Source organism: Phocoena phocoena, chromosome 1 (genome assembly GCF_963924675.1).
Source record: "Phocoena phocoena chromosome 1, mPhoPho1.1, whole genome shotgun sequence".
In the NCBI taxonomy this organism is placed as follows: Eukaryota; Metazoa; Chordata; class Mammalia; order Artiodactyla; family Phocoenidae; genus Phocoena; species Phocoena phocoena.
In genome coordinates, this window is record NC_089219.1 from 107,487,044 (window position 1) to 107,498,174 (window position 11,131).

An 11,131-nucleotide genomic window follows, 5' to 3' on the forward strand; every position below is an offset into this window, starting at 1 on the left:
CTCAGCTTCCATGTCTGTAAAATGGGGATATCCAGACCTATTTCACAGTGTCATCCTTGAGGTCTTCACTTCTCTAAAACCTTAGCCACTCTTTAAGGCTCAGGTCAGGTCTGTCCTCTTCTATGTAGTATTTTCATATGTATCACTTCCTGGAGCCTTATAGTTCCTAGAATTGATAATCAATGAATTCCTATTTCATTCTATTCTAATTGTTTCCTCTATGTGGTTTAGTTGATCATCTTAGGTAGACTGTGAGCTCCATAAAGGCAAGTTCTGCAACCATCCCTCAACATCCCAGGTTTTCAAATACTATGTATTCAACATAGCAACAAAAATAATGAAGATAATAACAATAATAACCATTTAATGACAGACTATTATTTCCCAGGCACTCTGCTGTACTCTTTATAAATAGTATCTCATTTAACAACATATGAGGTAGATATTACTAGGTTCAGTTTACAGATGAGAAAACCAAGCTTCAGAGATTAAGTAGCTTGCTGGAGTCCAGCTGTAAATGAGCAGCTGGGATTTTCACGCTGGCGTGTGTGATTCCAAAGCTCTTTGCAATACTGATCGACTGGTGACTGGCTCCAAGTGCTCCCCCCCCCCACCAAGTCTGCCATCCTTCTCTTGTAGTCACACCATGAAAGGGACACAAAGGAGAGATAAATGTAGGGCCAGACTTTATTAGGACAAACGACACATATTATTTCCTTTTTCCTTCCTGAAAGCCCCATCATCAGGACTGATCTCACAGAATTTCTAATCCAAGAACACTCGTTTCACAAAACAAACACACTTCAGAGATGGAAGGAAAGAGAGTCTTTTTTGCTTTGTTTTGGAGAAAGAGTCTTAATGCCAGTGCCAGAGAATAGATTAAAAGGTGTCCCCTCCAGGAATCTGGGATGACCAGTCATTCTTCCCTAAATGGCATCCCAGTCAGTTTCCTCCACCCCTCTACCCTCATCCTTCTCTCTACCCACCAATAACAACCAAGTATCAGCAGAGGGGCCCAGAGATGGGCAGGTGGGGCAGAGGCTGAAGCCTCCTTCTGAGGCTTCAGCCTCCTCTGTCCCAACCTCTCATGCTTATCTATTCAGGTTAAAGACACTGAAAACAGTGAGGCTCAGCCCCTCTGCCAGGCATCTGGAGGAAAGGGCAGGAAGACACAAGTGTCTCTAAGGCATGCTTTCCTTACTTCAGGACTTCCCTCCCTTTCACCCAGCTTATCAGCATATACATACACACACAAACACACACATGCATCTTTAAAAGTAACTGTCTCCCTATAAGTTTCGGCAGCCACTTCTGAGCATCCTTTACCTTCATCCAAAATGGCAACCACCTATTACAGATGGACTGAAGAGAGAAACCTGGCCAGTCCCTGGGAAGGCAGGGCTTTTCTGTAGTCCCCACTGCTTTTTTGGCAGTCTCTTTAGGATCACTGGGGAGACACAGGCATCTCTGTGCTCTTAAACAAGGGTCCTGCCAAGAGAGCTGGAGATTCCCTTTCTGCTTTCATGCCCCTGCTAAATCCTCCAGGGAAAGAGAGATATGGGGGCCTCCATAGTTGTCATCACACCTCCTCTTGGCACTCTAAGTTGGCAGTCAGCAAGGGAAGCAAACAGGAGGGAAAAATAGTTTTCCAGTATTTTCTCTCCTTTTTCATTTTTATCTTCACAGCAGAATTATTTTTTTTCCCAAGGGGAATCTGAGAAGCACAATGCCCTCTTTGTTTTAATAAGACCTGGGGAAATTCCACTGGCCTCCATGGCTGGTGATCTGGTCAGAATGTGAGAGAGGATGATGGCTTCTTGGGCATTCTGGTCAATAAGGTTTTTAGGGGAGCACTGGATGGACAGCCAAGGGAGGACTGGAAGGGATGGTTTCTACCATCAGGTTGAACTGTAAAAGAGCTGCAGGTTGATATGTGGTGGCAGGAATGCCAGTGGAGTCAGTGTGCACAGTGACTCCCTAGGAGAGCTTTTCAAACCCCCTCCCCGGGCTCGTTGTACACCCTGGCAGAAGGAAAGGCTGCAACATCACCAAGGTGAGACATTTGCCAGAGGTACATACCAAGGCACTTGTAAAGTTGAGGCTGCTGGTCAAGTTCTAAGGGCCTCTTTTTAAGTAAGACCGGGTAGAGGGAGGGGCAGCCAAGGGCATCCCATGGCGACCTGACCACCACCCCAAGGTATGGTCCAAGGAGACAACAGATTCAAGAGCACATATAATGCAAGTTCCTTGATTCATGCTCATTGCTGGCCGGGAACTTTGGGCTCTTCCTTGCAGGAGGAAGGGTGATCGGGTCAACGACGCCAGAGGGGCTTAGAGGATCCATCTGGTGTGTGGCTGGTATGTAGAGAGTCATCCTATCCCCCTGGCTGTCCCGCCCAGGTCAGATTTGCCATGGTCCCCGTCCCTTCCTCTATCCCATTCACTGAGTAATATGAAAGGCTTCACTGAGGATTCTGAGTGGAGGGTGAAGGAGCCTGGGTAGGTAGCCATGTCTCTTACTGCACCCACAAAGACCTGGTCATAGCTTCTGGAAAAAATGAGCAATGCCATTGAGATCCAGGGCCCAAACTGAGTAGAGCAGTGATGAGAATGAGAGAGATGGGGTCAGAAGGGACACACCTTCCCTCTCTGAGCCTCCTTTGTTCCCACCCGGTCCTGGTTCCGCCACACCGGTGGGTCACACTGATAGGTCATCTGACCTGGCCTTGCTGCTGGCCTTGCTGAGACGGCGCTTGTCACCCTGGTAGCCATGGGGGAGGCGGTGACCTGGGGAGCCTTCATTGGGTACCTCAGGCTTCTGGGCATAACGGATATGAATGAAACCCTCTCCAGGAATCTGCTCCTGGCCTCGCACTTGCTCAGTGGCCAGGTTATCTGTGTTCTGCTGCGAGGCCATCTTGTTACTGAATGGATTGAAGAATTTCCCCCCAGGGCCATTCTCCAGGCACTGACTGAAGTCAGGGGGTGGTGTGCAGCTCTTGACTATGCGGGCAGAGGGACCAGGAAGCTGGCACTCATCCATGCGCTGCTGTGACTTGACAAATCGCTGTCTGATCTTTTTCCAGCCCAGGTGGTAGAGTTCAGCAAGGCTGAGGAAAAGGGACAGTCCGGCCACAGCCAGCATAAAGACAATGAAGACATTCTTCTCCGTGGGCCGGGACACATAACAGTTGACAGGATGGGGACAGGGACTCCTGCGGCAGACGTGCAGGGTGTCCAGGAAGATGCCATAGAGGAGGTACTGGCCCACGATGAAGGCCACCTCCACGGTGGTGCGGATCAGGATACTGCAGACGTAAGTGTTGAGCAGACTGCCCCGGAGCGGAATCTTTCCATTCGCTTCTTCCCAGCAGGACAGCTCTGTCTTCTCGGCCACTGGGTACTCGTAAGAGGCAGCGCCCCGAACCTCTTTGGCCCTCTCGCCCTCCCGTAGCTTCCGCTTCTCCTGCATGCGCACCGTGTGCACGGCGTGGCCCAAGTACACTAGAGAGGGTGTGGAGACGAAGATGACCTGCAGCACCCAATAGCGAATGTGCGAGATGGGGAAGGCTTGGTCATAGCAGACGTTCTCGCAACCAGGCTGAATCGTATCACACTGGAAATCAGCCTGCTCATCCCCCCAGGAGGACTCGGCAGCCGTGCCCAGCACCAGCATGCGGAATATGAAGAGGACGGTGAGCCAGACCTTACCGATCACCGTGGAATGCTTGTGTGCTTCCTCCAGGAACTCTCCCAGGAAGCTCCAGTCACCCATCTTGGCTCAGCAGAAGACAGATGCCAAGACTCCTGCAAATAGGACAGAGAGAAAAACAGAGGGATGCTTTCTGCAAACATCTGGAAGGTCCAATCATGCTCTGTGATTCCACTGACCCATACCAATGCGTCCCTTAAGAGAGCGCAACTTAGAAGTCAGATTCACCTAAAGAGCTCTCTTCCTCCTCCCCCACCCGCAGCAAAAATGAAAGAGAAGACAGAGTAGTCATGATAGCAAGATTAGAGCATGATTCCCACGCTTTAGTGGATCTAGAAATCACCTGAGATGTGTGTCATAATGTGGGTTCTGTGCTGTTATCTCCAGAGGTTCTACTCCAGGAGGTCTGGGATGGCCCCCAGGAATCTGGACTTGCAGCAAGCAGCCTAGGTTATTTTGATGTAGGCAGTGAAAGGACCTCACCCGACAAACACTGGAGTAGTGGAAAGAGCACAGGACAGGAGCCTGCAAATGTGACTCTGGACATTTACCTCACTGAGTCTGTTTCCTTGTCTGTAAAATGGGAATAGCTACACCAGAGGACTTGGAGGGTTAAATGAGATGAGGTATGTGATATGCTGAAAATCATAATTCACGTGTTCCATATGTTTGAGCTGCTGTCAGGTGGAAAATATATATATATATATATATTTTTTTTTTTTTTTTCTGACTCCAGTGGCCAGAACTAGGTGGAAGAGAAAAAGGTGAGGGTGGGAGAGGCAAATTTGGCCCCTTAGGAAGCATTTTCTGTTTCTATTTCTATTTCAATAACGATCAGAGCCATCCAGCATGGGCCAACTCTATCAGGAGGTGGGAAACAAGAACATTCAAAGGTTTCACAGGTTCCCCCAGCTGGTTAGCAGCTGGCAGTGCTGATCTACACTTCACTGCAGTGCAGCCATTCCAGCCGTACAGCTCAGCTTGTCTTTCTGCAGACAGAAGGTTCCCACACACAGACCTGCTCACCCACACATCCAGAATAAACGCCCCAAACCTTTAAGTCCCACACAGAACCTTCCCTCATCAGGTCCTGGCATGCTTCTTCAGCCTCATTTTCTGCCTATCCCCTTCAGTTGCCTTTGTCGTGTCCAGCATGCCAAGTCCTGGAAGGTTCCCAAATGCTCTCCGCTCAGCCACCTCCTACATGCTCCCTCACCTCTAGCTGAATCCTATTTACCCTTCAAAACTTAACCCAGTCATTGCTTTCCCAGCGCTCCCTGCTTCCTCAAGCTGAGCATCTTCAGCTCTGTGGTGGCCCTGGGGACACTCAGTCCTCTCCTAGCACTTGCCATCTTGTTTTTTGATCCTCTGCCTGTCTGTGTTCTTCCAGTAGGAGCTCCTTGAGAACAGGAATTCTCTTGTCCTCTGTACCATCATCACCCGGCCCAGAGTGGGTACTTAGTAAATCTTAGTTGAGTGAATGAAGGAGGGCGTGGCAGGCACTGGTGTTTTCTACCCGGTGTTCCCCTGTTCCTTGCTGTGTCCCATAAGCAGGGTGAGAAGGCCAGCTATCACTTTCTCAGCCTCCACTGAAGTTAGTTCTGGTCTGTGAGGTGTGGGGAGAGTCTGATGTGGAAGGAGTGCTCTAGAAAATGTTTTACCATCCCCCAGTAAATAGAGCCTCGCTTGAAGTCCTCTTCACCCCCACGACTTCCTGCCTGTGGACAGTTTGTGTGAGTCAAGATGCCTGAAGCTTCCCAGAGAATCTCAGAAATGCCAACCAGTGCCCTGAGGCTTCTGAATCAACTCTTGAATCTTCTACCTCCAGAATTCTTACTTGATGAACAATAAATGTCCTTATGGCTTAAGCCTTTAATCAACCAGTCCTAATCAACAGAATGACCAAAAAAAAAGGGGGGGGGGGAATTGAAGGTAAATATTCTTTTCTTGGAACCTTAAAACCTCGGATTCTGATGGGACCTTAGAGGTTGTCAAGTTCAAACTTTAACCTTCACATGTTTGCTTCCAGTGTGCCCGTGATTCCTATCCTATCCCGGTTCCTATCCTTACGCATATGAGGAAGGACAGGGCGACGTTCCATATTTCACGGTTCAGGCTTTGGCTTCTGAGTCGATACCTTGACAGAGACCAGCCTCCCGGCTCTGTCTTCTCCCAGCCCTCCACTCCCCAACCCTGAGAGTACACAGCGTCCCTGGGAATGAGAGAGTCCGTGAGTAAGCGGAAAGGGCCTTATCTCTGTTCCCTTCCATATCAAAGACCCTTCCAAGTCTTGAGCCCTTTCCTCTGGTTTGTGATCAGACATTTGCCCTTTTCCTCACATGATGAAGGGCCCCCTCCATCGCCTCCAAAAGTGGAAAATTGTGGAGCGTTAGTCCAAAAGGAAAATGGCTGATTAGATAAGAGTCTGAATGGTCTGTGATCCCTTCTGGGCACGTGTGCAGCGCTCAGCACCTTCAGGGTCATCAGCACACATGTGAAGGCCAGGATGTGGCGAGTGTCAGAGAGACGGGAGGGAGAGAAGGGGAGAGAGGACGAGCAAAAAGAGGGAAAAGACAAGGGGGAGTTGGAAATGGGAGAAAAAGAGACCCTGTAACCGTTAAGGGAAGTTAATTTGGGGGTTAGCTAAATGGAGTTCAAATCCCTGTGAATATCTGCTGAGCTTGGGGAAGTTACTGGATCTGTGTCTCAACTTCCTCACCTGTGAAATGGATATACTGTTATTTAGCTCATAGAGTATTAAGAGGCGATAGGTAAAAAGCACTTAGCACAGTGCTCAGAATATAAGAACTGAATAAAAGGCAGCCATGACTAGCAAGGAAAGTGGTGGGGCAGGACAAGAATAGGAGAAAGTGGAAGGTAGAGAGATGTGCATTACCAAGAAGAGAGAAACAGATGGAAGAGAAGAAGGGGAGAAAGCCAGAAGGAAAGAGAAATGGCAATCAAAAAGAAAGAAAGAGAGAAACAAATGTTATATTCTTCCAGGATTTGGGGCAAGTTTTCCAAACTCTCCTCAACCTCTGAAGATTTTTCCCTTGATCTTCTGACTCTGTCACTCATTCCTTGCAAGTCCCCAAGGAAATATAAAAATAGTTCAAGGCAAAGAATGTGATGCTTTGGTCTAGTCTGCCAAGAGGTTTGCCTGCTGACTGCCTCACTTGTAGTCCAAGGAGTCCCACCTGGAAGAAGTAAAACACAGGTACGAGAAAGGAACATCGCAGAATATCAGAAAGACAGTCTTAGGATGCCTCATCGGGAGAGAACAAGAGAAACTAACCAGCTGGAGAGGTGTGGGCTAGGGCGGACACCGTGGGCCCTGGCAGCAGTATATAGGGTGAAAAACCTCTCGTTTGCGACATCCTGGATGACTCAAACAAGGTCAGAGAAACTTAACATTGCTATCGTGTACCAGCTGCTCAGCTTATAATATGAAAGGTCCCCGGCTGAAGTCAGTTTCCCAACACCTCTGGGTCCCTTTGGGCCCCCGACAAACTCAGCCAAAGAAACTTGTAGATTAGACACTCATTGAGTTTTCTGGGTGTACAGCATGTAAAACGTTTTGTAGATTATTATCCATTTCTTGGCAGGAAGTGTGTTAGGAGGGGCAAAGGCAGCTGCCCATGCCATGAATAAATTCTGTCAAATAAAAATGGTAGTATACCCCACTGCTTTATCTGTGACCTTCACTGGCTTCCTACTGCTTATAAAGTCCAAACGATTTAACTTGCACTTGAGACCCTCCACAGCACAGCCTCATCCATTCTATTTCTGCTGTTCCCCTCACATACTCAGTACTTAAGCTACACAGCTCCCCACACATGTATTCACGGCCCACAGTTTCTCACCTCTTTATCTTGGCTCCCCATGTTGCCTCTGCCTACGATGTCCTTCCCTTTCGTTCATTCATTTAATAAGTTTGTTGAGTGGTTACCAGTTACCAGGTATCATGCAGCGATGATGGCACTGAAGATGCAACCGTTAAAAAGACAAGGCTGGAGTCCCTGCCTTTACTGAGCTTAACTGCCTTTATTTCCCTTAATTAAGGAGAGAGAACAAACACATAATTGCAATAAAGCACGACGTGTGTTGACATTAGGGAGACACAGGGGGCTATGGGAATGTAAGGCAGGTTGACTCTGGTTCAGGGTGGGGCCTGGACCCTCCATAGAGCCCTGGGTAATTGAATTCTACAGTCCTTTGCAACTGATGCAAGTCCTGAAGTCCCCAAGGCAAAGAGAGATGGTCCCTAGAACCTGGACAAGAACATCCCAACTCTGAACGTTCTTTACTCCAAGACCTTCCACATCCTCTTTTAATGTGTCATGTCCTGGGACGAAGCAAAAATTTTGGAGAAGTCATTAGGGAACGTCTTTGGTAATAGTAACATTACACCTGGAGAAGAGGGAAAGGGCCAAAGGAAGGTTTTTGTGCATAGTGAGCATGAATGATTTTGTTCCTTTACTTCATGTATTATATGGCTAGAAATAAAATTCAGGGTCTACGTTCCCAATCCGGTGCTCCTCCACGTTGGCACTGTTGCTGCCCTAGGCAGCCAATGTTTTTAAAGACAACCAATTTAGAGCAACCCAAATTAACATGAACTCATAGCCAGCACCTCTTCTTCTGACCCCACAGATCTAGGTGGAAATGGAGACGTCTTTGCAAATTGCTCTCATCCCTCTTTGATGTCTCCTGAACTCCGAAGGTGCTAAATTACCATGCAGCAGGCAGGATACATTCCCACACTGGGTTATATGCTGCCTTACACTTGTTCTCCAAAAGCTTCTTGTCTAACAGCCAACCCGCAAGTATTTTTTCTGAGTCCCTACTATGTGTCTACTACTGTTCTGGGTACTGAAATAATACCTCACGGGTCCCAGGCCTGACAAATACTAGGCACGCAGTGATATCTGTTAGATTAATAAACAGATCAGGCATGATTCCTGCCCTCAAGGATTTAACGGCTTTTTCCCTTAGATGGGTAGTAGACTTCCCAAAGTCAAAAGCCTGTCTTCTGCTTTGTATTCTTATTGCATTAGGCTTTCTCATTAGGTGCATAATAAATGCTTTCTTAATAATTGAAAAAAAATGTTTGGTCTAGCAGTAAGATTGCATTACCTCTGACAAAGCCCCCAAATGGGGTGCGGACATAAGGCACTGCACTCGGTAGTCACCCCGCTCGTTGCAGTCCTTTAGTAGTGGCTGCAGCATAAGCTGGGCAGGCTGCAGGTGACAGGTGCGCCACCCAGCACACAGCTGAAACTGCAGCCCCGTCTCTCCTGCTCAAGAAGGCATGTTGCAAGTGAGCAAGAAGCTACCATGGGGATGCCTTGAAAATTCTCTTCCTTCTGTTGATTCTAGTTCTGTCCTCAGAAACCAAATATAACAGCCCTTACGATATACTATTTGACAACAATTTCTGTGGCCCCCCAAGTCAGCAGCTGCGCCTTGGGTTAAATTGTAAAACCATTGGGATTTCACACACCTAAGGAGAATTATTTGTTCTGCTGATTGTGTATTATCTCTCCAACTCAACCCTGAGTCCTTGAAGACAAGCCCCATAACTGTTCATCACTGGATCCTCCCCCTGAATCACCTTACCCTCTCTTCCCCCTTATTGCTCAATATCTTGCCCTGCACCTGATAGGTTGATTCATGTACATTTTGGGGGGGATCTTCCCGGACCAGGGCACGAACCCATGTCCCCTGCATTGGCAGGCGGACTCTCAACCACTGTGCCACCAGGGAAGCCCTCGTGTACTTTTTAGAAACAACAGTGGATGAATGACAGCATTCAGGTCACTCAAAACACCTAATGCCATTAGAGGCACCTCCCTGGGAAGCTGGCCCTAGGGACATCTGCACAATGACTATGGTGACCAGGACACCAGGGAGAGAAAAGCCACTGAGCTGTCCTTCTGCCCATGAGAGAGTCCTCCGCTTGGCTGAGCAGGACTGAACATGTCTAGAGCAGAGACTTGGTCACCATGGACTATTCCTTCTCTGCCTCCCCCACATCACTGGGAAACTCACCCAAGTTTGTCAACATTAGATTTTAAGACCACTCTGCAGAGGCTGAGTCTAATTCTGGACAATGACACATGTACTGGATAGTATCTAACAGACCTCTGGCTCTCAATAAAGATTGTTACTCACGGTAATAGTAACAATCCCCTGGGCCCGTGCTCTAATTCCTCTCACCACACAGTGGAATGCGGCAAGGGCAGGGTTGACTCGCTTCCCAATGAAGAGAATTCTGTTGTAAAAGGACCCAAAGGGCCGCACTCAAAGGATGCCTTAGACATGGTATCATGTCAGTGCAGCTTGGTTCAGAAAGTGTTTGTGCACCCCAATGCCACACCAGACACCAAAGGTGGCTTTATAAAGTGAAGATGCCAACTATAACCGTCATCTTGGAACTCTTTTGGAGCTTATTCATTAATGTACATTTTTCTAATCTTCCCTCACCCCAGTAGTTTCTCTCTAAGATAGATATGTAGGGAGGATTACATGAGAGAGTGGTCTTGGTCCTCAGCTACCTCATTAATCTTTATTATCCTTCGAGATTCTCAGCTTCATTTGCTAGTTTAGCCAGAGTTACACAAAAAGAGAATTTGAATCTAGGTGATAATAACAATAATTATAAGAAAACCTAACACTCATTGAGACCCTTCTATGTGCCAGACACTCTGCAAGTTTCTTGATATATATATATATATTCTCATTTGATTCTCACAGTAATTGGAGGAACTAGGGACTGGCCCCGTCCCCTTCTTACAAGGCTCAGAGAGGGTGTTTTGGGCAAAATCACTTGAGGATGACTTGCTAGTAAGCGGTGAAGTTGGCACCAAAGCCAGCTGTTGTCTCTTCTGACAGTGATGCCCCTGCCTTAAGAACTGCACTAGATTCTATCTAACTCACCTTAAGTTCCTTTCTTTGAAAAGCCTTACTCATCAAAGGCTGGCCTCTGTTACACAAGATAACTGCCACAGGGATATTTGTGAGATAACTATTAGAATACAGAGTTGATTTGTGCACGGTTAAGGGTAATTCTTACATTTAGAATTCTCACTCTTTTCCTGATTTAGGTTTGGGATAGCTACTTCAACCAGATAGATGTATGATATACCTACAGCTACCGAGTTGGGCAGTGTGGGCAACTTTCTCAGAATGAGAAGTCCAGAGGGGGCCTGCACCCCTGAACCTTGACCACTAGAGAGGGGAGAGGGAGCTAGAGATGAGAGAGAGGGGAAAAAGAGACAGATGGAGGAGATTAACTATCACTCTAGTTTTCCTGCTACTCCAGCCAAGGGCAGATAATTAACTCCTCTTTAAATTTAATTATTTGATTATGGCAAGGATAGAGTGGTCCACTCAGAGATCCTGCTGGCCGACAGTTGT

The 11,131-nt window shown here is 47.5% G+C and overlaps 1 protein-coding gene across 1 annotated transcript; it reads right to left on the reverse strand.

The window, feature by feature from the left end:
• Positions 1–2,698: 2,698 nt before the first annotated feature.
• On the reverse strand, positions 2,699–3,775 carry GJA5 (gap junction protein alpha 5). The gene has a single exon (XM_065885965.1). It carries the CDS (start codon positions 3,773–3,775, stop codon positions 2,699–2,701), a length of 1,077 nt encoding a protein of 358 aa, XP_065742037.1.
• Between the last annotated feature and the right edge of the window lie 7,356 nt (positions 3,776–11,131).

Coding starts and splice junctions, on each gene's coding strand:
- GJA5 (XM_065885965.1), bottom strand. CDS start 3,775: ATGGGTGACTGGAGCTTCCTGGGAGAGTTCCTGGAGGAAGCACACAAG.